General features: G+C 44.0%; 1 protein-coding gene across 1 annotated transcript in view; it reads left to right on the forward strand.

Annotated features, from left to right (window-relative positions):
• The first annotated feature begins 4,719 nt into the window (after positions 1-4,719).
• The window catches only part of SDF2 (stromal cell-derived factor 2-like protein precursor), a 31,751-nt gene continuing 9,231 nt past the window's right edge, over positions 4,720-27,239 (forward strand). Inside the window, exon 1 of the mRNA XM_086522821.1 lies at positions 4,720-4,883. Within this exon, the coding sequence (XP_086378947.1) occupies positions 4,782-4,883 (102 nt within the window). The 5' untranslated portion in view covers positions 4,720-4,781. The remainder of the gene's footprint in view (positions 4,884-27,239) is intronic.

A 27,239-nucleotide genomic window follows, 5' to 3' on the forward strand; every position in this document is an offset into this window, starting at 1 on the left:
GAGCATAAGCCTAAGATTGAGAAAGAAAGAGAGATCAAGCAATCTGATGTAAATCATGTCCAACTCTTCATCTATATATGACCCCTACATAGTGTAGTTTTTCTTGATCACTTCCCATGCCCATTGCCATCCCTATTTAGTAGGTAACAAACGTTCTTCAAAGGCATCAACAATAAGATTTTTTACACTTGAAAAAATATTCACAATTTTGTGGGCCATTTATTTGGCTGCAAGAAAAGAGGGCAACATTAGTGCTCAAAGCTTAAAATTATGGAGAGAGAGAGAGAGAGAGAGAGAGAGAGAGAGAGAGATGATCAACACTTAAGAAAAGTATAAGTGCAATACGAATACTTCAGTTACTCAAATTCATTCCAAAATAGGGATGCATTGCCAAAAAGTTTCAAGAGATCCATTAGGTCACCCAACCTCAATGTTTTTGTTTACAACAACTCATATTCTACTCTATGGTTGGACGGTTGAGGATCACTCCAATATATCCCATTGACAAACTTCACAATTAATTTTAAAACTTCAAACTCTTTATATGAAATATAAGATTGATGATTGTGATATTTCTTTCACAACTGAATATCACTACCACATAATAAATATCAACCATATGTAGTTCTTGTAGGACTCTCATCAATTTTATCTCGCTCAATATTTGTGACAGTTTGCATAGTGAAATGCTTAAGCGTCCGCAAATTCCATACCACCCATCAGCATATGAATACACCTAATGATGCCACCAGCACCATGTACTATTTCTTTGACAAACATACTCATCCTTAACCTTCAAATAAATAAGCATCTTTAAATGTATTGGGAGAATTGCCAATACATCATGACCCATGTTAACCTACATTAGCAATTAGCAAAGTTCTCTCTCTCTCTCTCTCTCTCTCTAACCTATATAATAAATAAATTCAATCCCAAGTGGCATGATGTATAGAACACCCAGGGGTGGTATCTTATTATTAAGAATAAGATGTTGATTATTCAAATGCCCTCTTGGGTATCATGCTTTCATTTCAAAACTCGTTAGAGTTCTTCATGACTAATAGTCTCAATGCTAGCATCATGGCTCAACGTGTATAGTGAGTGGGTGCTCATTCAACTTCAAGCCTTTTCTTGACTTGGTTCACTCCCTCTCTTTTATCCTTTCTCCTACCTGTCTGTGTCTACTTCTCTCTTTCTCTCTCATAAATTGAATTGAATAAAAGATTCAATTAAATGAACAAATAAAAAATCTCTCTCTCTCTCTCTCTCTCTCTCTCTCTCTCTCTATATATATCTATATATATATATATATATATATATATATATATATATATATATATATATATATATCTATCTATCAGAATGCAAATGAGGATGAAATCTAGTAGTAGTAGTAGTATTTTTGTTCCAGTCTTTTTGTACCCAGACATGGTATTAGATTCACAATATTGTAACAGTTTGGTCTCATACGTCATTTTGGCCGTTTGAAGACGTTAATATAACATTTCATTTCTCCCCCCCCCCCCTTCTTCCTATTCTAGTCTCATAGACCATTCAACTCTTCTAAGGAAGTTAACCCCCCTTCTTGCTCTTCTTGAATGATGAAGGTAAGTGATTCATTAAATCAACAAACCACCTTGTTGACACAAAATTTAAAGGCACACCAAATTTTTCCCAACAAACTCTCCTGTCTCATCATGATATTTCTTGCTTGTGTCAACCTCTTGCATAATGTCCATCTGTTCAAATGCATATAGATGCGGTTACCTACCTTTGGAGAAAATCACTCGCTCAAGAAATGCTCACTTCTCATTTGCTAAGAATCTTCCTCGCCTTGCCATGTTGGCCATATTGGTTGCATTTTAGGAGATTGCATGCTTGAAAGTACAACCACATTTAACATACATACCAAAGGCAGCTAATTACATAAGCGTGGTGCTGAGTTTTTAATTCCCTTGTCCTCTCTCTCTCTCTCTCTCTCTCTCTCTCTCTCTCTCTCTCTCTCTCACGCTCAAACTTAGCCGATGAGACTGATCTCTAGCTAACTACAATTATGTGCAGGGCTAACAACCTTTTGCCTACAATCATCTGTAGCTGTAAGGTACCGTAGCAATGTCGTAAGAATAAAAGAGGTGCTTGACACCACAGGCCATGTCCCATTGTGGTGAGCTACCCAACTGCTTGATTGTCATGGGCACACGATCTTTCATCTCCTTCTCTTGTACCGGCCAATTGTCATGTAGTGTCTGCTCTTGCACATTTCCTTGCATTATCTGCTCCTATAATACTACCACCATCTCATCAACCACTAAGCCATGTCCATTTGTATATAAAAATGCAAGAATATCGAGTAGAGAGAGAGCAAGAGAGATTTGCTGCTTGCAGGTGATCGTACCTGCTTGGCGAGAGAGAGAGAGAGAGAGAGAGAGAGAGAGAGAGAGAGAGAGAGAGAGAGAGAGAGAGAGAGAGAGAGAGAGAGAGAGAGAGAGATCAATATGCAGGAGCATCAGAGCCGCTACAATGGGGGTAGCATGTACTACATTTGGTCGGCATGAGTCTATATGACCATGTCTCAGGTTGCCATTCAGATGTTTGCATGTGCGCACCAGTTGCATACTACTCACATTAATCCCAATTCTCTCCCTTCATCATCACTGTATGTAGAACTTGCACGGATTGAACTGCTGGACAACACCCACAAACAACAGCTATTTCCAAACTCATTATCTATTTTATTAGTTTCTCGGCGCCTGCAGTGTGCATTCTCGGTCTCCAAGGCTTATGAACCCTCACGTCTGGAGTATTAGGTGCAGGTGGAGCTCGGTTTGCCGGACATGTGTGTGTGTGTGTGTGTGTGTGTGTGTGTGTGTGTGTGTGTGTGAGAGAGAGAGAGAGAGAGAGAGAGAGAGAGAGAGAGAGAGAGAGAGAGAGAGAGAGAGAGAGAGAGAGAGAGAGAGAGAGAGAGAGAGAGAGAGAGAGAGAGAGAGAGAGAGAGAGAAATTCTAAGACACAGGAGGATATAGACCTTATGCTTTGCACGCTTTTGCTACATCAAAGCAGCATCAATAGTAACACCCTTTATTGCCTCTAATGCATCGGCAGTAACCCCATCATCTAGTGCCAGGTTTGTCCCTATGGCGTCTTCACTCAAGACGGCATCATCTGTTGAGGCTAATTCACAGCAGCAATAGTAACACCCGTTGTTGCATCAATGCCTCTAATGCATTGGCAGTAACCTCGTCATTTAGTGCCAGGCTTGTCCCTATGGTGTCTTCACCCACGACGACGCCATCTGTTGAGGCTAATTCATTGCGCCCAAAAGTAGCACCTTCTCCCTTCCCATTAGCTAGGCTCTCATGGGTCGTCCCCTTCACCATCCGATTCAACTATAAAAGGAAGGGAAGGCACAGAGTTGAGCTCCTCTCGAGTTGTGGGAAGCCAATATGCAAGCGCTTGAGCTGCAAGAAGAAAGATCTCGATGCATTGGTAGTAACCACGTCATCTAGTGCCAGGCTTGTCCTTATGGTGTCTTCACCCACGACGACGCCATCTGTTGAGGCTTATTCATTGCGCCCAAAAGTAGCGCCTTCTCCCTTCCCATTAGCTAGGCTCTCATGGGTCGTCCCCTTCACCATCCGATTCAATTAAAAAAGGAAGGGAAGGCACATGAGAGTTGAGCTCCTCTCGAGTTGTGGGAAGCCAATATGGCAGCGCTTGAGCTGCGAGAAGAAAGCTTTCCATTTGTGGGATATGAGCAAGGGAAGGGAATACCTGTGTCTCTGCGTTTGGCTCTCTCTCTCTCTCTCTCTCTCTCTCTCTCTCTCTCTCTCTCTCTCTCTCTCTCTCTCTGAGCACGAAATATGAGTGAGCAAGGAGTTCGAGTTTTGTTCGTCACCGAGCAACTAAATGAGCTTGAAAGCCTTAAAAGCCTTGCAGAGCCGCCACCACGCAGCTGGAAAATATTCATTTGTGCAGCCGACACCAAGCAGCTCGAAAATATTCGTTCGCATCTCTCTTTTTTGGATGTAGCCTTCATATTGTAGAAGATGACACGTGGAAAGGGCAACCACGGCCGCCATATTATGTTAGTAGATAAGCAACTTTTTGTAAATTCTTGTTCTCACAGACTGCAAAAACCTCATCAATATCTTTCAAGGATTTGTTCTCAAGGCATGTAGGGAGTTGAAAAAAAATAGAAACAAATAATTTTATGTAAAATTGTTATTTTCTAAGAGCCATCTTTTAAGTACAATCAAACAAAAATCGCTCAATTTTTTTGATATCCCTTGTAGACCCCTTAAAAACTTTCAAAAGCACATTGAATTTTTTTTAAAAAAATACATGGACATGTATGCAATGAGAATCTATGCATATACTATTTTTAGAAAAAAAAACTATTGACTTGTTTTAGGCCTCAAAAATATGTATGCTGTTAAATTTAAAAACCACTTTTGAGGTTTCTTACAATTTTTAAAAAACTAATGTTTTTAATTTTACATTTTTTTTTGGGATAAACGGTATACTAAAATTTTACTCTACGTCATAAGATCTCAATGATATCCTGTGATCTGGGTTTTTCGAAAAATAGACAATCTTATAGAATGAGGTGCCAAGCCACTTAAGTGGCTCAAGCACAAACTTAGTGTTAATGTTTTATTGGATTTGACACGGACCTTATAGCCCGGCGAATGGGCCAATCAAATACCTGGAAACACGTTGTCCACTCTACCGTTCCCTTGTTAACGAAATTTTTGTGCCCGACTGGCGACTCGCGAGTGGCAATGGCGGGGGGGAATGTTCTCTTTTGTGCTACCTTTGCGTCTTTGCTATGGCTTTCACTCTTCAGCCATGGCTCTGCAGCAGTCACCGAAGAACTTAAAGAGGTACACAAACTATCTTTTTCCCTGCCCTCTAAACACCGGTTTTTACCGCAGAGTCCTCATACCCACAAGCACATTTCTCGTGCACACGCCTATGCGATCATCTGCACATGCTTGATGCATGTGCACTTGTCCGTTTTACATTTTGCGTTTCAGTAAGATTTTTTGGTTATTTATCATTTGTTAACAGGCACGTTCTTCTTCTTTGTCTTAGATTTGCCTAATCAGTAGCAACTTGGCTACTGGATCAATCTTACGGCTGTTGCCATGCGTCTAAACATCTGATTTAGGTGAACCGGTGGACTGGTGGTGGTCCGTGTGGTCTATTGGTGACTGTGGCAATATATGGTAGCCTCGGCTTCACCTTGATCATCTATGTGCATATGATCTTTGGGAGATCAATTCATTCCAGACCTTTCTCGGCGGTGCCACATACCAGAGGGGGTTTTGACTTGGGATTGTTTTGGACACACGTGAACTTGTTAGAGCAGGACACATGAGAGATGAACGTGAGAGCGGCATATGGAATCACGAGGTTTCCACAAATGACACCACCACTTTGGGGGGATGGAGACTCACCGCCTTGACCTTTGCAAGCCAGATCCCTTGTCTACAAAGGATCATTATCATGGACTTAGGAAGAGGATCTGTGATCCCTTCTGGGGCAAGTTAATTGCCTCGGTCTACAAATTGGAGTGTGGCTTTAGTGTTTTGGAACCTATAGGATATAGGAGATCATGCATGATACATCCACAGTAAAAAGCAGGTTTATTCAGCTTTCTTCTGAATTTGAATAAAGCTGGTTCTTGAAGATACTATCTTTTCTTTGAGGTCCAAGGTTCTGGATGGATTAATTTCTTCTACTATCACAACTGTGATTTGATAGAGCTTATGATCATTATAAGATTGGTGGATACTTATGGAATCACTATGAATGCTGTCTTTCCTCTGTTTTCAGCGCTCCAGTGGCTGTGCACACATAACATTACCCTTCTTCGACCCTCTACACCACTCTCATACCTAGCGGGGGTGTACGAGCACGGTGAAATCCACATTTTAGCTGCTCCTCGAAGTTGCATTGTTGGGTGGGCAACAGCTTATTGGCCTGCGTTTTGTGCATTGGGGGTGCTACCTCTTGACCTGACACCATCAGGTGGACCGGTAGATTGGTGGTGGTCCGTGTGGTCTATTGGTGACTGTGGCATTATACGGTAGCCTCGGCTTCACCTTGATCATCTATGTACATATGATCTTTGGGAGATCAATTCATCCCAGACCTTTCTCGGCGGTGCCACATACCAGAGGGGGTTTTGACTTGGGATTGTTTTGGACACACGTGAACTTGCTAGAGGAGGACACATGAGAGATGAACGTGATAGCGGCATATGGAATCACGAGGTTTCCACAAATGACACCACCACTTTGGGCGGATGGAGACTCACCACTTTGACCTTTGCAATCCAGATCCCTTGTCTACAAAGGATCATTATCATGGACTTAGGAGGAGGATCTGTGATCCCTTCTGGGCAAGTTAATTTCCTCGGTCTACAAATTGGAGTGTGGCTTTAGTGTTTTGGAACCTATAGGATATAGGAGATCATGCATGATACCTTGCATTTGGAGTGGCCCGAAGATTGGCTTGGATGGCAGTGTAGCTGCTCTTCTAGCCTCTCGATCTGCTGGATTGTTACCTTCCGAGTCTACCCTCACCCTTTCTAACCTTGCAACAAACTCATGCCTTACTTTAGAGTATTCAACACTCCTGTTGCTTTGCCTTGGTCTAGAGCATACTTGTAGGGCTAATGTGTCTCCTCGGAAAAGATGTAGATTGTCGTCCCTTGTGTGAATGCTTCCTTTGCTTCATCAATTTAATGACTTGGTGCTCCACTGCTCTCTAAGGCTCCTTTGAAGAGGTGGAAGGATTAGAATTCTTTACAACTCTAGGTCTGCTTTAACCTTCATTGTTGACTTGAGAATAGGGTTGGCAAGCTTCCGCTACCTCTTGCATACTTTAGTTTGGAGTTGGTACGTGTTTCACATATAGAGGACCTTCAGTAAACTTGAGAAGTCGATTGACACAAGATTTGACTTACATCTGACCGATTGGAAACAGAGAGATAACTGCAATCTACACCCTTGGCAACACTTTAGCACTTCAAAACACGTGAATAACTGTGAAAGAAGGAGAGAGTAGATGATACAACTCGGCGGAGTTTTGAGCAAAGATGCACCAGCCCTAAAAACTGTCGTCCCTTTCGGCATTTCTTTATTATACACTTTGCAAAGTACAACTCCCAAGGGTCCAACTCTCTCCGAGACTCTGCGTCCAGATGCTCTACAGAAGAGTGGCCCTCTAGACACTTGTAAACTTACAAGGGATGTCCAAAAGTAGAGCCCCAAAAGCAGAAGATACAAAAGTATTTAATCCCAAAAGCATCTGCATTCAAAAGCTAGCGCTGAAAATTGTCAAAAGCTAACAACTCAGTTTGCGGAAATTTGTATAGCAGTGCGAGCTGGCAGGTCAGCGCGATTTGCAAAAATCAGCTTCGGAGTTCAAGCTTTTGATTTTTGGGTTTAAGGCCTCTCGACTAAGTTGGTTGGGGTTTGGATTATTATTTCCTAACCCTTAAGTTTCTTTGGGCCACTCGGTGGGACTTTTTAAGTTGGGAATTCTTCTGTTTCTTCTATTTCTTATAGACCTTAGGCCTCGACCGGTTCCTGCAAAACTCAATCAAATTAGTCCATGACCCGAAGGTCACACAGATGTTTCTACCATCATGCAGATGCCTTTAATGCAAATTCACATAGAGAAATCTGCTCATTGCACAATGGATTCCGGCTTTGATCAAGAGATTGGTATGGACCTGTAACAAACTGCTGACGTGTCGAAGCCTAAAGAATGGAGCCAACTTACAGATGCGGGCCGAGGGGCCTAAACTCTAAGAAGAACAAGCAGTAGAAGAAGTGTCACAGAGTGAGGACGTGGTTGCCCGAGTGCAGAAAACCCTAACCCTAATTGCAAAAACCCTAATTTTGAAAACCCTAATTGTTGAAACCCTAATTCTGGAAACCCTAACCCTAAGGCAGCAGACAAATTCCGAAGATTGCGCTGACATGATGACGTGGCAGGCTGTACGGATTTCCGCGTTTTGCACTGGCTGATGACGTGGCAAGCTGTACGGATTTCTGTAAATTGCGTTGGCAGCTTTTGGCATTGCTTTTTGGACCAGAAGTTTTTGAAAACTTTTTATGTTTTTTGGACGAGAAGCTTTTGAGTTTGAAAGCTTTTCATATAAACTGCTTTTTCAGGCCAAGGGCCTTTAAATATGAGGCTAGGGCTCATTCTTTGGCATGCTTCTTGGAGAAGGTGCAGAGTCTGGAGTACTGGCTTGTACTTTGATGATGCAATATAAAGAAATATCGAAAGGGGCGCCAAGGTTTGGGGCCAATACTCTTTGGGGTGGAATTCCGCCACTCCGTGTCGCGTGTCGTCTCTCTCTCTCTCTTTCAGTTCAGTTGTTATTGAAGTGCTAAAAGTCTGTTTAGTCTGTTCTTTTCTATTGGCACGTGGTGCCCGCCTCGTGACAGTGGTATCAGAGCATCAGGTGTGTGCTTTTCTGAAAGCATACCGGTCCTACAAAAGAGCAGACAGAGCTTTATTCGAGGATATCTTCGCCCTCCAACCCGGACTTATTAAAGAGCAGACAGAGCTTTATTCGAGGATATCTTCGCCCTCCAACCCTGACTTATTAAAGAGCAGACAGAGCTTTATTCGAGGATATCTTCGCCCTCCAACCCGGACTTATTAAAGAGCAGACAGAGCTTTATTCGAGGATATCTTCGCCCTCCAACCCGGACTTACTAGCCACTCCCACCCTTACTTCATCGCCCTCCAACCCGGACTTACTAGCCACTCCCACCCTTACTTCATCGCGCATCGGGCGCGCTCCTGTCTTTACCGCAGTGTCTTACAGGGCATAAGCCAATTAAGAACCCAATACTTGGAATTCATGGATTCAGCAGAATATTTGCAGTTCCTGCTCAACGAACTCCACGACATTCTTTTGCTCCATCCTCAGCAGAATCTTCCAATGCTGCAAAGTTTTCAACAATTTTTGAACTTCATGTTACCCCCTCTGCTGCCCCAGGTGGTACCTCCTCCTCCGGCACCAGAAAGTACGAGAGCTTCTAATCGGCAACCTTCTCAGCCGTCTGTTCCAATCGGGGGAGTCTTCAGGAATATGGTGCAGCCATCTGACCCTGATCCAGTGCAACCGCCTTTGCCACCGCCATTGCCACCACCTCCACCACCATCGCCACCAGGGTACAATGGTTGGAGCCCATATGGATACCTTTATTATCCATACTCGGCATATGCGCCTAACCAACCCAAAGATTTCAAGGATGGTGGCACGACAATCAAAATTTTCACTTTTTCTGGGGTGAAAGATCGCAAGAAAGCATTGCAGTTTCTACAGCAATTCGACAACATCTATGCTTTAGGGAACTATACAGAAGAATCCAAGATTTCTCGAGCAGCGGGATTTCTTAAAGATAATGCTATGCAATGGTGGAGTTCAATCGCGACACAACCGCATGCTCCAAGGACCTGGCAAGCTTTCAAGACAGTTTTTGCACGTAGTTACATGACTTCTATGTTTGAAGTGCGGATTTTGGCAGAATGGGGCAACTTGAAAATGCTTGCCACTGAAACCATGGACGAATATAACCAAAGGTTTCTCGATGTGTACCTTCCGGTGTCCTTCTTTAGATTTGTTCCCTTGGAGGCCCAATGCGAGCAATACACCATTGGACTACCATCACCATTGCAGGAATATTGTCTATCCAAGCAAGTCTCTACCATGCAAGAACTTATGGACCATGCCGCGGTCGGCTACAAACTGATGAAGGGAAAGCTAGAGTTTACCACAGAAGAATCTCCGGCCACTAACCACAACTCTCGGCAACAACGAACAAATTCTCGAGAGTTTCGTGAAAATCAACCGCAAAGGCTTCGTTTGACGCCTCAACAACGAGACACCTTACTACAAGAAGGCCAATGCTTTGGATGCTTTCAAACAGGGCACAATCATTCTAATTGTCCCAAACGCACTGATAGACCAGAGGGGCCGACGCCCGCACCATCGGTCGACAGAACCCCGGCGCCACCTCCTGCTGAGAGAGCTAGACCCGCTATTGGACTAGTTCCTGATATTTATGGCATACGCCTTGAGAGTACAAACAAATTGTGTCGAGCATATGGCAAAGTCAATGGTTTCAAAGCCCTTATTTTCTTTGACCCCGGAGCTACAGAGAACTTTATCCATCCAGAATTCTTAAAGCAGATGCACTTTGATTATGATGCAGAGGGTGGAGAAATTGAAGCTGAGCTAGCCACAGGGCAAACTCAGAAAGTAGTACCGCTCATTGATGCTCTTCCAGTGACTATTCAAGATTATCATGGAAAAGCTGATTTCCACATCATGAAGTTGGGCAATTGTGACGCTCTATTAGGCATGCCTTGGCATGACAAGAATGATGCGACTCTCCAAGTCTGGAACCGAACCATCACTGTGATGTAGAAGGACAAGCAAGTCGTCCTCAAAGTTCGGTTGTCCGAACAAAAGCCTGAATGAACTCTCTAGTTGTTTTATAGTTAGATACTTTTGAACTTTGTTTAAGAAAGTATTGTTTGAAACTTTGTTTGAAATGGATGGTATCTGTTTTGAACCTGTTTTGGTGCCGATTTGAATTGTTTGACTCTGGTTTGATACTGGTTTCAATGATTGGTGAGTTTACTCCCGGGTGGAGAAGTGGTAAATACTGTTTTGGTATTGTTTAAACCTCCGTACGACGCAGGCCGATGCCTGGGGAGTGTTTGGTTGTATGCTTGTAAAATAATTGTTGTTGTGACTCCCGGCCCGGACCTGGATGGTTATGCGGGAGGAGTATTAAGAAGTCTGAGCAGTGGTTACTCTCAGCACCTCCAAACGACGCAGGCTGCGGTCTGAGGTGCGTTTGGTTGTAAAAGGCCTCTATATCTCCCGGCCCGGACCTTTTTAGGTTATGCGGGAGGAGTGATGAGGGAGTTGTTGAATATCTCCCGGCCCGGACCTTGTTAGGTTATGCGGGAGGAGTGTTCATCGGCGGCTTTATGTTTCTATGTCTTGTAACATGCATATGTGAGCATTTGTGTTGCATTGTGATGTGCCAACCACTGAATATTCCTAATTGGATGAGATTGCCTGGGTATGTAATTTTAGTGCATCAAGACACCCGAGGAAGATCAGTACGGTCTGGGTGTGATGGCTAATTTTACTACGCCGGAATATCAAGAGTTCCGATCTGGACGAAAGGAGAAGCTAACTCCTTGATCAAAACAGCCGATAGGAGCAGCTAACTCCTTGATCAAAAGAGCAGAAAGGAGAAGCTAACTCCTTAATAAAAAGAGCAAACTGATTGTCCCTCGGAAATTTTTGAGCTAACTTGAGTTGTTTTGCAGATATGTTGTAATCGCGGACGATTACTCTCTTCAAGAAGGCGAGATGTAACAAACTGCTGACGTGTCGAAGCCTAAAGAATGGAGCCAACTTACAGATGCCGGCCGAGGGGCCTAAACCCTAAGAAGAACAAGCAGTAGAAGAAGTGTCACAGAGTGAGGACGTGGTTGCCCGAGTGCAGAAAACCCTAACCCTAATTGCAGAAACCCTAATTCTGAAAACCCTAACAGCAGAAACCCTAATTGCTGAAACCCTAATTTTGGAAACCCTAACCCTAAGGCAGCAAACAAATTCCGAAAATTGCGCTGACATGATGATGTGGCAGGCTGTACGGATTTCCGCGTTTTGCACTGGCTGATGACGTGGCAGGCTGTACGGATTTTCGTAAATTGCGTTGGCAGCTTTTGGCATTGCTTTTTGGACCAGAAGTTTTTGAAAACTTTTTATGTTTTTTGGACGAGAAGCTTTTGAGTTTGAAAGCTTTTCATATAAACTGCTTTTTCAGGCCAAGGGCCTTTAAATATGAGGCTAGGGCTCATTCTCTGGCATGCTTCCTGGAGAAGGTGCAGAGTCTGGAGTACCGGCTTTTACTTTGATGATGCAATATAAAGAAATACCGAAAGGGGCGCCAAGGTTTGGGGCCAATACTCTTTGGGGTGGAATTCCGCCACTCCGTGTCGCGTGTCGTCTCTCTCTCTCTCTCTTTCAGTTCAGTTGTTATTGAAGTGCTAAAAGTCTGTTGAATCTGTTCTTTTCTATTGGCACGTGGTGCCCGCCTCGTGACAGGACCACCTTTCTAAGGGAAGGGAGTGTGGGGCGGGTCAAATGAACGCATTGATCCGATGCATCTATGACCTTGACGCAAAAACCCTAACCCTAAAACCCGTTACACAAGCTCCATGCAAAATTTATCTCCCCATAGTTAGCTGCAATATTAGGCGTCGATGAATATGACAATGGAATGCAGATCGAAGCACAAATGGTTTATGAGACTTACACATCATGACACCATTGATTGGATCACTTCCACTTTTAGTTCATACATTTGTAGATCCAGTTCTCTCCTACATTATGGATTTGGGAGGATGTGATGTTCTATTGGGCATGCCTTGGTTCTACAAGTATCATGCCCGATTTGACTCGAGAACAAATCCAATCGAAGCACAAGAACATAGAGTTATTGTTGGACTTCAATATTCCAGCTACTCAAGGAGCGACAACAAGCTAAGAATCACGAGAGGGGTGTTAGACTTACACCACTTTGCTGCTTCACAGGTCTAGGGCATGCATGTACGGCTAGTATGTCTCCGGGCTGGCCGCCCACTACACTGTCCGACCGCCCACTTTGGGCCGGCCGCCCTATATTCTTTTCTTGCTGGGTCGTGGGACCTTTTATTTGGCATTGCCCTACCTCCTCTTGGGCTCCTATATATGGGGCCAGGGGGGTACCTACAGATTATTTGACATAGGTTGTATCTGTAGGTCTTGTGGTTGATGGTAGTCATGGGGGGTTGATCACCGCCTCCTCACACCTTGCATTTGTCTCTCTCCCTCTTGAATAACAGGTCTTGAGTTTAACTCCTCGTCGGCTAGATCTTTAAGGTCTCTTGGGATAGTTTCCTATGACGTTAAAACTCTCTTCTTCTTCTTCTTCTCTCTCTCTCTCTCTCTCTCTCTCTCTCTCTCTCTCTCTCTCTCTCTCTCTCTCTCTCTCTCTCTCTCTCTCTCTCTCTCTCTCACTCACACTCACTCACACACACACACACACACACACACACACTTCCGCACACGTGCACTCACAATTTTGTGCTGGTAGCAAGGGGTAGGTTTTTATGTGAGCTTTTGGATGCATATGCCTTTAGGAGCAAGTGCTTTTGAATCTCATGCTTTTGAGGCTCTCCTTTTGGGCATCCCTTGTAAGTTTTTAAATGCCCAAAGGGCCACTCCTCAGAGAGCATTTGAATTTTGGACGCAGAGTCTCGGAGAGAGTTGGGCCCTTGGGAGTAGTACTTTGCGAAGTGAAATAATAAACAAATACCAAAAGGGCGCTAGTCTTTGGGGCGAGTGCCTTCTAAAGGTGGAACTTCGCCACTTAGTGTCTCGCATGGATTCTCTCTCTTCTCTTTTATGAGTTGTTTTGAAGTACTGCCAAGTGTTCAAGTTACAATTATCTCTGCGTTTCTGTTCGATCACTCACTTGAAGTGATTACAATAACACGAATTGTGAAACAATTGTAGTCGAGACTCGACTCGACGGAGTTCCACCTCTAGATGCATTGGCTCCAAAGTCTTGTGCCTCTTTCGGTATTTCTTTTATAGTGTTCAATCCACAAAGTACAACTGTTGGGGAGTCACTCTGCACGTGCGTTACTGTCACCGGACGACACCACATGCCAACGGAAAAGAATAGACTGAACCGACTTTTAGCAATTCAATAACAATTGAACTGGAAGAGATAGAGTGCACGACACACGAGACGGAGTGGTGGAGCTCCACCCCAAGAGAGCACTGGCCCCAAACCTTGGCGCCCCTTTTGGTATTTCTTTATATTGCTTGAACTCAATACTACACCGGTACTCCATTCTCTGCACCTCCTTGTGGAAGTTAAAATCTCATCTGGTAAGGAGTATTTAGTGGTTGGCACATCACAATGCAACACAAGTCCTCACATATGCATGTTACAAGACATAGAAACATAAAGCCGCCGATGAACACTCCCCCCGCAAATAACCATCTTGGTGCAGGCCATGAACTGTTCAACGATTCCCTCATCACTTTTCCTGCAAATAACCTAAAAAGGTCCGGGCCATGAGATACAGAGGCCTTTTACAACCAAACGCCCCCCCAGACTGCAGCCTGCGTCGTTTGGAGGTGTTGAGAGTTACCACCGCTCAGACTCCTTAATACTCTCCTTGTAAATAACCATCCAGGTTTGGGCCATGAGTAAACAACAACAATACTCCCCCCGTAAAAACCACAAGGGTTCGGGCCATGAGTAAAAACAACACTTTTCAAACATTCAATACTCCCCCCGCAAATAAACACAAGGGTCCGGGCCATGAGTATGTGCAAGCATTTCTCACTACTCCACCCGGAAGTAAAACACGAAGCATTGAAACCAGTTGAAAGGTGCAGCGGAAGTGAATGTTGACTTTGCTCAAGATGAGTGCTCTGAACTGTGCTCAAGGGTACAGTTCCTTTTACTTACTGAAGGGGGAGCCTTCCGTTCCTTTAGTGAGAGAGTTCAATGATCACAAACAAAGTGAATGCTACTATGAATGAAGGTGCTGAGAGAGAGAGAGAGAGAGAGAGAGAGAGAGAGAGAGAGAGAGAGAGAGAGAGAGAGAGAAGAATACGACACCAGACGGTTCTCAAATCCTCCTCCAAGGGCCCCCCTCTCTATGGCGAGAGAGGTCTATGCTATAGATTGCACAAATTTGGTACAATGGTCTAGATGCAATGGACTTGCCGATGATGTCGACGACAATGATAGGGCCGTCCGCAGATTTCAGCATCTGCGTTTTCAGCGCATCGTCCTCGCGTCGTCGCCATCGCCGTCCTCGCCGACACAGTGTCAGTAATCAACAGAAAGTCAGAAGTTTGCAGATTTTAGCTTTTCAGCCCTGGGCTGAATCTAAAAACGTTGGCTGACTTGACGGTATGGCGAGGATCTACTGCGGGTAGGTGAGATCTGCGAGGCTAAGGGCTAATCTGCAATGAAAGAATGCTGAAAACTGAAAACGCTGAAGTGCTTGGCTGATCTGATGCCGGAATCTGCAAACGCTAGGCTAGGTCTGCAAACTGAAAAACGCCAGGCTGAATTTGCTATTGATGAAAAATGCTAGGCCGAATCTGCTGCTGAAAACGCTAAGGAGAGAATCCCCAAAAATGTTGTCTGTGTTAGGGGAAAGAAAATACGCTTGGCGAGGAGACCGTTGAACCAAAGTCGAAGCGAAGGCCCTGCTCCAATGTAGACTCTCCAAGCGAAGAGACTTACCCACAGAGGATTATCGACCATTCCAAGCCAAATGCGAGTGACAACCTTCCAATCAACAATTAGAGAAGAAGTAAAGGGACATCCAAGAATGTGTCCTTCACGCTTCCCAAAAACACCCCAATAAGTCGGTTTCCAATGACCAAAAGATGGGGTGATAATGTGCGTACACAAATGTGTGACCATGAGAGCCCATGGTTGCTGCTGCTCCACCAAAACTGGCAACAACATAGCTTTCCGAGCTAGAAGATGACATCTCAAGTCCAAAATATTTAATAGAAGCTGAAGACCCTTCTTGCTAGACGAGGTCCGCCAAAAAATGCTCTAAAATATTGGACATGAGGGATTGCAAGCACAACTGAGGCCAGGATAACAAAGGCAAGTAAAATTGCACATAAGCCACAAGGATGCATTAGACAATCTTGAGAGGCACATGAAGTGGCCACGTGGACAGTTTCCAATAATTCAACTTGGAATTCAGACGTTGGAGCATCCAATCCAGTTTCTGCATAGCCGATACATTCCAACCCAGTGGATAACCCAAATGGCGAACCAGCTGTACATCATCATAGTTATTGCGAGGCATGAACAAAGAGTCATCCGCACGGTGCGTAAGCCTAACCAGCAAACTGCCGTCCAAAAGTTAAAGTCAGGCCATGTAGCCTACTAGTGGAAGTCAAGGAATCCAAATACATAAACAAGGGGTGAGTAGCGATCGCATAAAGCAAAGCACTCAGAGGGAACCCCTGCCTTACCGACCGTTCCAAAGGCCAAGATTGTGTGAGAGATCCATCCAGCAAGCATGCAGAAGTGCTGTGTGCATACAAGAAAAGCACGACACAAGATAGCCTGGGCCCAAAGCCCAAGTGTTGCATGGTATCCACAATATAATCCCAAAGAACAATATCAAATGCTTTTTCAATGTCGACTTGCATGACCAAGACATCCTGTTGAGTATATTTTGCATATTCCATTCCAATGATGACATTCGCAAGGTTATCAATAATTTGATGTCGTGGAATGAAGTCGTATTGAGATTGATGCAAGCCTTCATGCAGAAAGCACTTGAGACGGTTAGCAAGCATTTTTGCCATTAATTTATATACCACAAGCATGAATGTAATAGGTTTCCAATGAGAGAATTCTTCACACAATGCATGCTTAGGTACCAGCTTGAGCAAACCTTCTTTCCAAGAGGAGGGCAATTCCTGTTGTTCCCGAGTTGTATTTATCATGAACAACAGAGGCAACTTCAAATAATCCCAGAAAGACAAGAAAAATTCCACAGAGAGACCATCCCAACTAGGAGCTCTCCGTCGACCCAAATCAAGCTGGCAGACAATTCTGACTCAGTGAAAACAGCTTCCAAGTCTTGAGCCTGCCGCATCGAAAGAATGGGAGTAACATGCAATAGAAACATGTGATGTGCTTGGCGAGCTTCTCTCGTGGGAGAAGAAAGGGGCCTCAAAAATCTTGCCATAATGAGAGTGTAGGGCTAGTGCTAGCTTTCGGAAAGTGGAGGTCCACTCCCCTAACGGTAATTTAACTCTCCGTATAACTGAGACTGCTTGGAGTGATGCAAATGCTGGAAGAATTGCTCAGAAGCACATCCTTTATCTGTAAAAGCTTGTTGACGAGCTCGAGTCTGCCATTTGGCCAATTTCCTCTCATCATTGTGACGTAACATAACGCGAGCAGAAAGCAACTTAGTCATTTGAGTGGCAGTAAGAGAAGAATGATTGGCCAAGTGCATTAATCTGCTACAAGCATCCTTTGCCTGATTAACCTGTTCCCTTAATTGTGACAGATAATCCTTGCCATAATCTTGGATAACACATTGAACACGCATAACAAAGCGGAACCAAGCTATGTCCATGTCACAAAAATACGGAAGCGTAAACTGACGTTTAATTGCACTTCAAATACTCAAGAGAATTAGAGGGAGCGAGAAAACTTGACACTTCATTGGGGCCAGAAGATGGGCTGGTCCCCCCCCCATAAAGAGAATATCTTTATTACTAAGGGAGAATCTTTACAAGCACAGGAACGGGGCATACGCCCGTCCTCTATTCTTTCTTCTGTTCTGTTTTGACTACTGATTGAGAAAGTGTTTCCACTTTCTTACTGCTTAGGGGATTTCCCCTCTTCTGCGAGACTGGTTGGAAGCTCTCGAAAAGAGAGTCTATCTTCCGAAACAGCTCATCGGAAGCTCTCACAGAGGAGAGTCCATCTTCCGTTATGTGTTGCCTTCATGCTCATTCATTCATGCATCGAACACAAAAGAGAAACAAGCAAAATGCACACACACATGCTTGCTGTAATTTTCTGCACATAACCTGAAATTCTTACCTGTGCACACCCATACGCCGAAACAAAAGTCTTCTTCGCGATGGAATCGCGCCAAACTTGATGTAGACTTAGGATAAGGAGAGAGAAGAGAATTTCTATGGCTGATCTGCTGAAAACAGCCCTAATCTAGGTGATTAGGGGCTGAAAACAGAGAATTACAGCAGCCGCCCTCTGCTGAGAGAGCGTCTACAGCAGCTTCTCGCGATGAAACTTCACCAGAAGGTGTCTATGACTGTGAGATCCCTTGTTCTTGACAATGGGAGCACAAGGCTACCACATATGTCGCAAGGGGCTGCTCTCAAGCTTCAATGGAGGGCTCCACCGCGTAGAGCACGCTCACATTAGGGGGGGTAGGTGCACTGCCAGCCCTGAAAATGGGGGAGGGGGGCTTCTAAATAGCCATCAGGGAGAGGGGGCGCTAGGAAGAGAGAGAGGGTGAGAGTGAGAGTGAGAGAGAGTTAGTTTGCATTGGTAAGTGTGCCACTTGGCACACTTACTTTAAAAACTTAAAAACCATTCAACTTTTGACTTTAAAAACTTCTAGCTCATTAATTAAAAAAATGTGCAACTAACTAACAACTGCTACCAATGATTCTTTTATGAGAACACCAAAGGTCTGCCGGCGCAATGCCGCACTGGCACTGCATCGCCTTTACCTGTTCACACTTGTCCGGCCGCCTGCCCGGGCACGGACCGTTAAATTTAATTTAACGAAACTTACCCTAAGGCTTTATTAGCTTTATTAGCCTTAGGGTCACTGTTCTAAGGACCCCATCTCATTCATGTGCTTGTACTGACGCGCGTATTTTTCTGAGCCTAAAATCTGAGGCTACTGCTTACCCCTTTCTGAAGACCCGATTTCCCAATCACTAGGGCTTCAGGGTAATTTCTGCTAAGGTCCCTCTGAGGTGTTCTAGCCCGCATTTAGGCCCACCTGAGGCCTTAGAACTGCTAGGTCTATTCTGGTGTGCACACAACTAATTAGATAATTCTTTTCTCGTAAATAAATAAATTATTTACAAAGTCTGACTTACTTACATCCCTCTTGGTTCTAAACAGTTGACCTCAACTGTAGAGCGTCAACATAACTGTGCAAGATGTCAGGGTAGTCCTTAAGATCGGACTCAGTCATCCACTTTGCATCTAAAGGAGTGTAATTTTTGAACTTGACTAAATACTTTCGATGTAGACTCCCCGACTTGAGTTGTCTCTCCGAGTGGTGTATTATCTGTTCAGGTTGAAGGATTTCCTCAGTCTCTTCGACTTCTCGAGGATCTTCTTGTACGGGCGCCACTGGAGGAGGTCCAACATATGGTCGGAGGAGACTGACATGAAAAGCATTGTGGATGCGCCAGTTAGAAGGCAAATCCAATCTGAAAGTCACATCATTGACTTTATCTGTAATTTTGAAAGGGTCGTAGAATCTATGGGAAAGTTTGACAACTTTCCCTTTGCCGACCCGCTTTTTCAATCTAGCTTTCTCAAACTGAAGCAGGACATATTGTCCTTTTTCAAGATTGAGATTCCTTCTGTGCTTGTCTGCTTTTCTCTTTTGTTGCTCTTGAGTACGAAGAATCGCTTGCTTTACTTGTTGATGGGCAATATCAATATTGCGTACAAATTCATCTGCGGCAAAGATGTTTTCTTTGGTCACCATAATAGGAAGTAAGAGTGGCTTCCCGTAAATAATTTCGAAGGGGGCTTTACCAGTTGAGGAATGTATGGTATTATTATACGCAAACTCAACTATTGGTAAGTACTGTTCCCATTCGGATTGTCGTTCCGAAACATAGCACTTGAGGAGATCTAAAACAGTGGCATTAGCGATTTCGCTTTGACCATCTGTTTGAGGGTGATAAGCTGATGAAAAATCAAGCTTAGTTCCCAAGTCTTCAAACAATGCCTGCCAAAATAGACTAGTCATGCGGGGATCTCTGTCGCTCACAATAGTCTTTGGCAATCCATGGTGTTTAAAAATCTGAGCTAGTAATATTCTAGCCATGTGATCAGCTTTGATCGTCTTCTTTACTGGAAGGAAATGGGCTTGCTTACTGAATCTGTCTACTATAGTCCAGATTGCATCATTTCCATTCTTGGATCGAGGAAGATCCGTAATAAAATCCATGGCATTACTTTCCCATGGCGTGTTAGGCACAGGGAGCGGCTGAAGCTTGCCATAAACTTTATGTCTGTCATATTTTACCTTTTGGCAGACTAAACACTCACGTACATATTTTTCAATGTCCGCACGGAGTGTTGGCCAAAAGAAATACCTTTCGAGGGCACTAGTGGTGGAAGCAATTCCCCGATGCCCGGCATAAGGAGAATTATGTGCTTCATCCATCACCTTTTGTCGTAAGGGCTGAGCTATGCATATTGCTTGTTGACGATAGAGTGTATTATCCCTGATACAATAAGGTGGCTTTGAATGACCAGCTTGAAGATCTGCCCAAATTGTGGCGAAGTCTGGATCTTGAGGATACATCTCGCTGAGAGATTCTAGTTCCTCATGATAAATTGTTGTTAGTGCATTGATCTTTGGACGCCTGGAGAGAGCATCTGCAACTGCATTCTTTGTTCCAGAAGTGTGTAAAATCTGAAAATGAAACATTGAAAGAAAGTTGGCCCATCTCATCTGCTTTTCTGATAACTTTCTCTGTGTGAGAAAGTAGCGAAGACTTTGATGATCTGTCTTGATAATAAAATCAGCTCCTAATAGATAGTGTTTCCAAATGGAAAGAGCATGAATTACTGCAATTAGCTCTTTCTCGTATATGGAGACATGCAACTCTGCATCTTTAAGGCGCCGACTTTCATAGGCTATCGCGTGACCCTCTTGGTTCAAAACTGCTCCTACACAATCTCCAGATGCATCGCAGTATGCCTCGAAAGGTTTGCGAAGATCAGGGACGGTGAGAACAGGTCCGTGACTGAGTAGATACTTAAGCTTTTCGAAAGCTTGTTTTTGTCCAGACCCCCAATGGAATGGAATCCGCTTCTTTGTCAGGTCATGGAGGGGACCTGCTATCGCGGCAAAAGCTCGAATGAAACGCCGATAATAAGAACAGAGGCCGAGGAAACTTCGTACATCATGTACTGTAGTTGGCGTAGGCCATTCTACAACTGCTTGAATCTTATCAGGGTCCATTCTCACCTGATTGTAAGACACTATATGGCCCAAATAGTGGATTTCTTTTAAAAAGAATTCACTCTTCTTAGCATTCACAAATAATTTGTGTTTGCGTAATTCTTCAAACACTAAGGCGAGATGCTTATAGTGTTCGTCTTCCGACTTTGAGAAGATTAAGACGTCATCAAAGAAAACGCCTGTAAAACTTCTATATGAGTGGAAGATTCTATCCATCATTCTGTTGAATGTAGCTGGTGCATTAGTGAGTCCAAAAGGCATCACTAAGAATTCATACAACCTGAAGGTTGTTCTAAATGAAGTCTTATGCACATCCTGAGGAGCTATGCGGATTTGATGATAACCGCTCTTCAAGTCTATACGACTGAAGACACTTGCTCCGTGTAACTTGTCAAGAATGTCGTCAATCCGAGGGATTGGAAATCGATTCTTGATTGTGATCTTGTTTAGAGATCTATAGTCTATGCACATGCGGAATGTGCCATCCTTTTTCTGTACTAGCAAGACAGGTGAACAATATGGAGAAGTACTAGGCCTTATTAAGCCCTTCTCCAAAAGTTCGTTAACCTGCTTGAGAATTTCCTCTTGCTGCATTAGACTAACTCGATAAGGGGGCTGATTTGGAGGAGAACTTCCTGGGATCAAATCAATGGTATGATCCTCAGGTCGCGAAGGTGGGAGTTCATTTGGAAGTTCATCTGCAAAACAATCTTTATATCTTTCTATTAACTTAAGTCTTTTTTGCTCTAAAGAGGAAGAAAGTTGTGAAACAGACACATCTCTCTCTCTTGCAAAAATCAAGTACGCTGAAACACAGTTTTTCATTTCTTTCTTGATGGCAATGTGGTTGGCGATAGGAATACGCCAATCACCTGCATCTGCAAGTACAAGATACTCCTTTCCTTTATGAGCAAAAGATAAGGTTTTCTGAACATAGTCAGGAAAGGGATGCATCTTGTAGTGCCAAGGCATTCCCAAGATAACATCGCATACTTCAAGTGAAGCTAGTAAGAAAGACTCTTGATCCTTGTAGTCGTCGACCTTTAGATTCAACTTCCCTATGATTGGAGTAGAGTTTGAGTTCTGCCCTTTGAAAGCAGATTGCGCTTGAATAGAGACTCCGAAACGATTGGGCTGCAAGTTCAGGTCGTCAGCTAGCTTGGTAGAGATGAAGTTGTCTGTGCTACCATGGTCAAACAAAATAAGAGCCCGTTGGTTGTTGATACTACCCCATGCTTTGAGAAGAGCTCTTTCTTTTCCATCCTTGGTTGTATTTCCTTGTACATCTGGGACTGCATTGGAAGAGGGTGGTTGTGGAGGTTTGGTTGGACAGTCACCCTTCATATGACCAACTTGTCCGCACTTGAAGCATCTTCCTTCACTAATGTAGGTTCGCAACTCAACAGGAGAGAGATATCTCCCTTTCTTGGGCTGATTTGGCTTTGCTTCTGCTTCGGAGGCGGTTCTTTTCTTCTTTTGAGAAGAAGTAGAAGAGGTAGGCTGCTCATGGAGAGCCTTCTGCTTAGCATGGTAAGTGCTTTGCTCCATCTTCCTGGGAGTACCCTTGTCATGTATTCCATCAGCTATGCGGGCTGATTCGATAAGTATCTGCAAGTTATCTCGAGGGTAAAGCTTCATAGCCTTTTGCAAGGCTTCATGCAAACCTGCTTCAAATTTGCGCATCTTCTCCGAATCGTCAATCTTCTTGAATGGAGTGACTTTCAAGAGAACGTCCCAAAACCTATCCACATAGCGTGGAACAGTTTCGTTCTCTGACTGTGAAAGTCGATCCCATTCTTTCTTTACCTCTTCCTCATAGTCTGGAGGAAGGAACTGTGCGTAGAACTCCTTCTTGAAAGCGGTCCAATCTTGGGGTTTGCGATCTTCCAGGATAAGGGTTAACCACCAATTGCTGGCGGTGCCTTTCTGGTACAAACTAACATGGCGAAGCTTGGATCTTTCTTTAAAATTCCCTTCAGCAAATGCAACTTCAAATTGGCGGATGAAAGCCAAAGCTTTGTCATTATCACGCCGTCCATTGTAGGTGTCGAATTTCACATCTTTATCTTCCGATTTGAATGTTTTCTGCCTGTGGTGCTTCTTCTTATGGTGCTCCTTCTTTCGATGCTTAGACTCCTTGGGGACAGGAGTCCTTTCCCTTGAATGTACTTCTTGCTGTGACGGATCGTCGAGAAACATGTCTTCCGGAGAAACTATGTCTTCCAGATCCTTCATGAAAGAGAACTGAGGGGAATCAGGGAGATCCTGCTCTTGAACTTTTGGATTAAACCGCACATGACGTTCTGGAGATTTCTTCTGCCTCTCGTGCATGCGGGAAGTTCCAATCAAAGGATCTTTTCTTGGTTGTGGCGCCTTTGGGTTCTACGGGATTTCTCCCGACCCCATCGGCATTTTCTCCTTTCCTTTTTCAAGAGTATGGAGAATCTTTTGGACTTCTGGATGGGAGAGAGCTTTCTGCAACTCTTCCACCTGCTGTTGAAGGAGAGAGAACTCTATCTCACGTCCTCCCATTTCTGCAGTCTGCCAAGAGTCGTCAATCCCTTCAGGAAGAGAGAGAGGACCTTGCTCTGATACCACTGTCACAAAAATACGGAAGCGTAAACTGACGTTTAATTGCACTTCAAATACTCAAGAGAATTAGAGGGAGCGAGAAAACTTGACACTTCATTGGGGACCAGAAGATGGACTGGTCCCCCCCCATAAAGAGAATATCTTTATTACTAAGGGAGAATCTTTACAAGCACAGGAACGGGGCATACGCCCGTCCTCTATTCTTTCTTCTGTTCTGTTCTGACTACTGACTGAGAAAGTGTTTCCACTTTCTTACTGCTTAGGGGATTTCCCCGCTTCTGCGAGACTGGTTGGAAGCTCTCGAAAAGAGAGTCTATCTTCCGAAACAGCTCATCGGAAGCTCTCACAGAGGAGAGTCCATCTTCCGTTATGTGTTGCCTTCATGCTCATTCATTCATGCATCGAACACAAAAGAGAAACAAGCAAAATGCACACACACATGCTTGCTGTAATTTTCTGCACATAACCTGAAATTCTTACCTGTGCACACCCCTACGCCGAAACAGAAGTCTTCTTCGCGATGGAATCGCGCCAAACTTGATGTAGACTTAGGATAAGGAGAGAGAAGAGAATTTCTATGGCTGATCTGCTGAAAACAGCCCTAATCTAGGTGATTAGGGGCTGAAAACAGAGAATTACAGCAGCCGCACTCTGCTAAGAGAGCCTCTACGGCAGCTTCTCGCGATGAAACTTCACCAGAAGGTGTCTATGACTTTGAGATCCCTTGTTCTTGACAATGGGAGCACAAGGCTACCACATATGTCGCAAGGGGCTGCTCTCAAGCTTCAATGGAGGGCTCCACCGCGTAGAGCACGCTCACATTAGGGGGGGTAGGTGCACTGCTAGCCCTGAAAATGGGGGAGGGGGGCTCCTAAATAGCCATCAGGGAGAGGGGGCGCTAGGAAGAGAGAGAGGGTGAGAGTGAGAGTGAGAGAGAGTTAGTTTGCATTGGTAAGTGTGCCACTTGGCACACTTACTTTAAAAACTTAAAAACCATTCAACTTTTGACTTTAAAAACTTCTAGCTCATTAATTAAAAAAATGTGCAACTAACTAACAACTGCTACCAATGATTCTTTTATGAGAACACCAAAGGTCTGCCGGCGCAATGCCGCACTGGCACTGCACCGCCTTTACCTGTTCACACTTGTCCAGCCGCCTGCCCGAGCACGGACCGTTAAATTTAATTTAACGAAACTTACCTTAAGGCTTTATTAGCTTTATTAGCCTTAGGGTCACTGTTCTAAGGACCCCATCTCATTCATGTGCTTGTACTGACGCTCGTATTTTTCTGAGCCTAAAATCTGAGGCTACTGCTTACCCCTTTCTGAAGACCCGATTTCCCAATCACTAGGGCTTCAGGGTAATTTCTGCTAAGGTCTCTCTGAGGTGTTCTAGCCCGCATTTAGGCTCACCTGAGGCCTTAGAACTGCTAGGTCTATTCTGGTGTGCACACAACTAATTAGATAATTCTTTTCTCGTAAATAAATTAATTATTTACAAAGTCTGACTTAGTTACAGTCCATATCAACATACATATGGGAGATCAAAGGCAGGATGATATCCACAATCATAGTGCGAAAAGGCTCATGCTTGAGATAAACATTATTGAAATGCAAAAGTCTCTTCTTGGGTAGGCGGTCATTGACATTAAAAGAGCCAAAACGAAGTTCCAAACATACGGGAAAGTGATCCGAGTGACATATAGCATAATCAATCCTCATCTCGCATACAAAGTCATCGTACTGTTGCATGTGAAAAAGATACCAGCGATCCAGCCGAGCGCGATACATAAATTGAGCATTATGCTGAAAAGTGAATCTTGGATCAGTCGCATGCAAAAAGGGCCACAAATCAAGGCCATTACATGTCATCATAAATTGGTCCCATGATTGCCGTTCCATATGAAGCATGTGAGAATGGCCAATAGTATTATCCGCAAGGTTTGGTGCATTATTAAAATTGAAGTGATAGAGGGGCTGGGGATGGGTGTAGCAGACCACACGAGCAGAGAGAGAGAGTGCGAGCGTTGTTGCAGAGAGAGAGGGAGAGAGCGTACGATTTCAATTGTGTTTCTTAGGCACACAACTAAAAGCCCTATGTTTTATTATCAAGGGTACAAACTTGTGACCATTTAAATGGCCTTTGGGTGTGAACACACCGAAGTATAAAAGAATGAATAAATGAGTAAGAGAGGCTATAAGAGGGCCTTTAGACCCAACAACCTCCCACTTAAAGGCCCGATGTGGTACCTTTAAGTAACTCCCACTAAGTGTAAGCAATGCTGATGTTGTGTCTTAGCAAGACACTTAGTGAGAACATCTGCAGGGTTATCCTGTGTCTTGACCTTTGTCAGTGTGACAAGGCCATCATCCAATACCTGTCGTATAAAATGGTACCGCACATCAATGTGTTTGGTACGAGCATGGAACATGGCATTCTTAGCCAGGCATACAACACTCTGACTATCACAACCAAGCACCGGAGCATATGTAGGAAGGCCAAAGTCTCTGACCAACCTGCCAAGCCAAATAGCTTCCTTAGAAGCCTCTGTGGCTGAAATATATTCAGCCTCTGTAGTGCTCAGTGCCACAATCTTCTGTAACCTTGAACACCATGAAATAGCACCTCCAGCAAGTGTGAATACATACCCATTGGTAGACTTAGTGTCAAGATCACCTGCCATGTCCGAATCACAGAATCCCCGCAATGATAGTGTACCCTTGCCATAACATATACATGTGTCCAGTGTACCTTTTAAGTACTTGAATATGCTATTCACGTCCTCCCAATGTGGTTTGCCAGGATTAGACATGAACCTGCTAACAACTCCCACTGCATAAGCAATGTCTGGTCGTGTAGCAACCATGGCATACATTAATGAACCACAAGCTGGAGCATAAGGAATGCCTTTCATAGCATGAGCAGCTATATCATCTTTTGGGCAATCAAGCTTGCTAAGCTTTGTGTGCGTAGGTAAGGGTACACCAAGAGGCTTAGCATCAGCCATATTAAATCTCTCAAGTACTTTCTTGACGTACTTGTCTTGAGAGAGGAATAAAAGACGCTTCTTTCTATCCGTCCTAATACGCATACCCAAAATATGTTCAGCTGCACCCAAATCTTTCATCAAGAAAACTGAATTCAGCTCCTTTTTCAAAGCATTCAAAGTCTCCTTATGCTTGCCAGCAATCAACATGTCATCCACATATAGGACTAGCACAATAAGACTACCATCAGGAGCCTTTTTAGTGTAAAGACAGTGATCTGCTTGACTGCGTTTGAAACCATGATTGAGCATAAAAGTATCAAACTTTTTGTACCACTGTCTAGGAGCTTGTTTCAGCCCATACAAGCTGCGTTTTAGTTTGCATACCAAATGCTCTTTCCCTGGAATGACAAAGCCCTCAGGCTGCAGCATATACAGCTCCTCATCCAAGTCACCATGTAAGAAAGCAGTGATCACATTCATTTGATCAAGCTCCAAATCCAAGATAGCACATAGAGCAAACAACACACGGAGAGTAGACATCTTCACTATAGGTGAGAAGATTTCCTGGAAGTCAATGCCTTCCTTCTGTGCATAACCCTTGGCAACTAAACGTGCTTTGTATTTGGGTTTGTCATCAACACATTTGATCTTATAAACCCACTTGTTAGGAATAGCTTTCCTACCTTTGGGCAAATGCACAAGCTCCCATGTATTATTTGCATACAGTGATTGCATCTCAGATTTCATAGCAAGCTCCCACTTACTTTTGTCGTCACAAGACTGGG

Source organism: Adiantum capillus-veneris, chromosome 11 (genome assembly GCF_014529385.1).
Source record: "Adiantum capillus-veneris isolate H3 chromosome 11, ASM1452938v2, whole genome shotgun sequence".
Classification (NCBI taxonomy): domain Eukaryota; kingdom Viridiplantae; phylum Streptophyta; class Polypodiopsida; order Polypodiales; family Pteridaceae; genus Adiantum; species Adiantum capillus-veneris.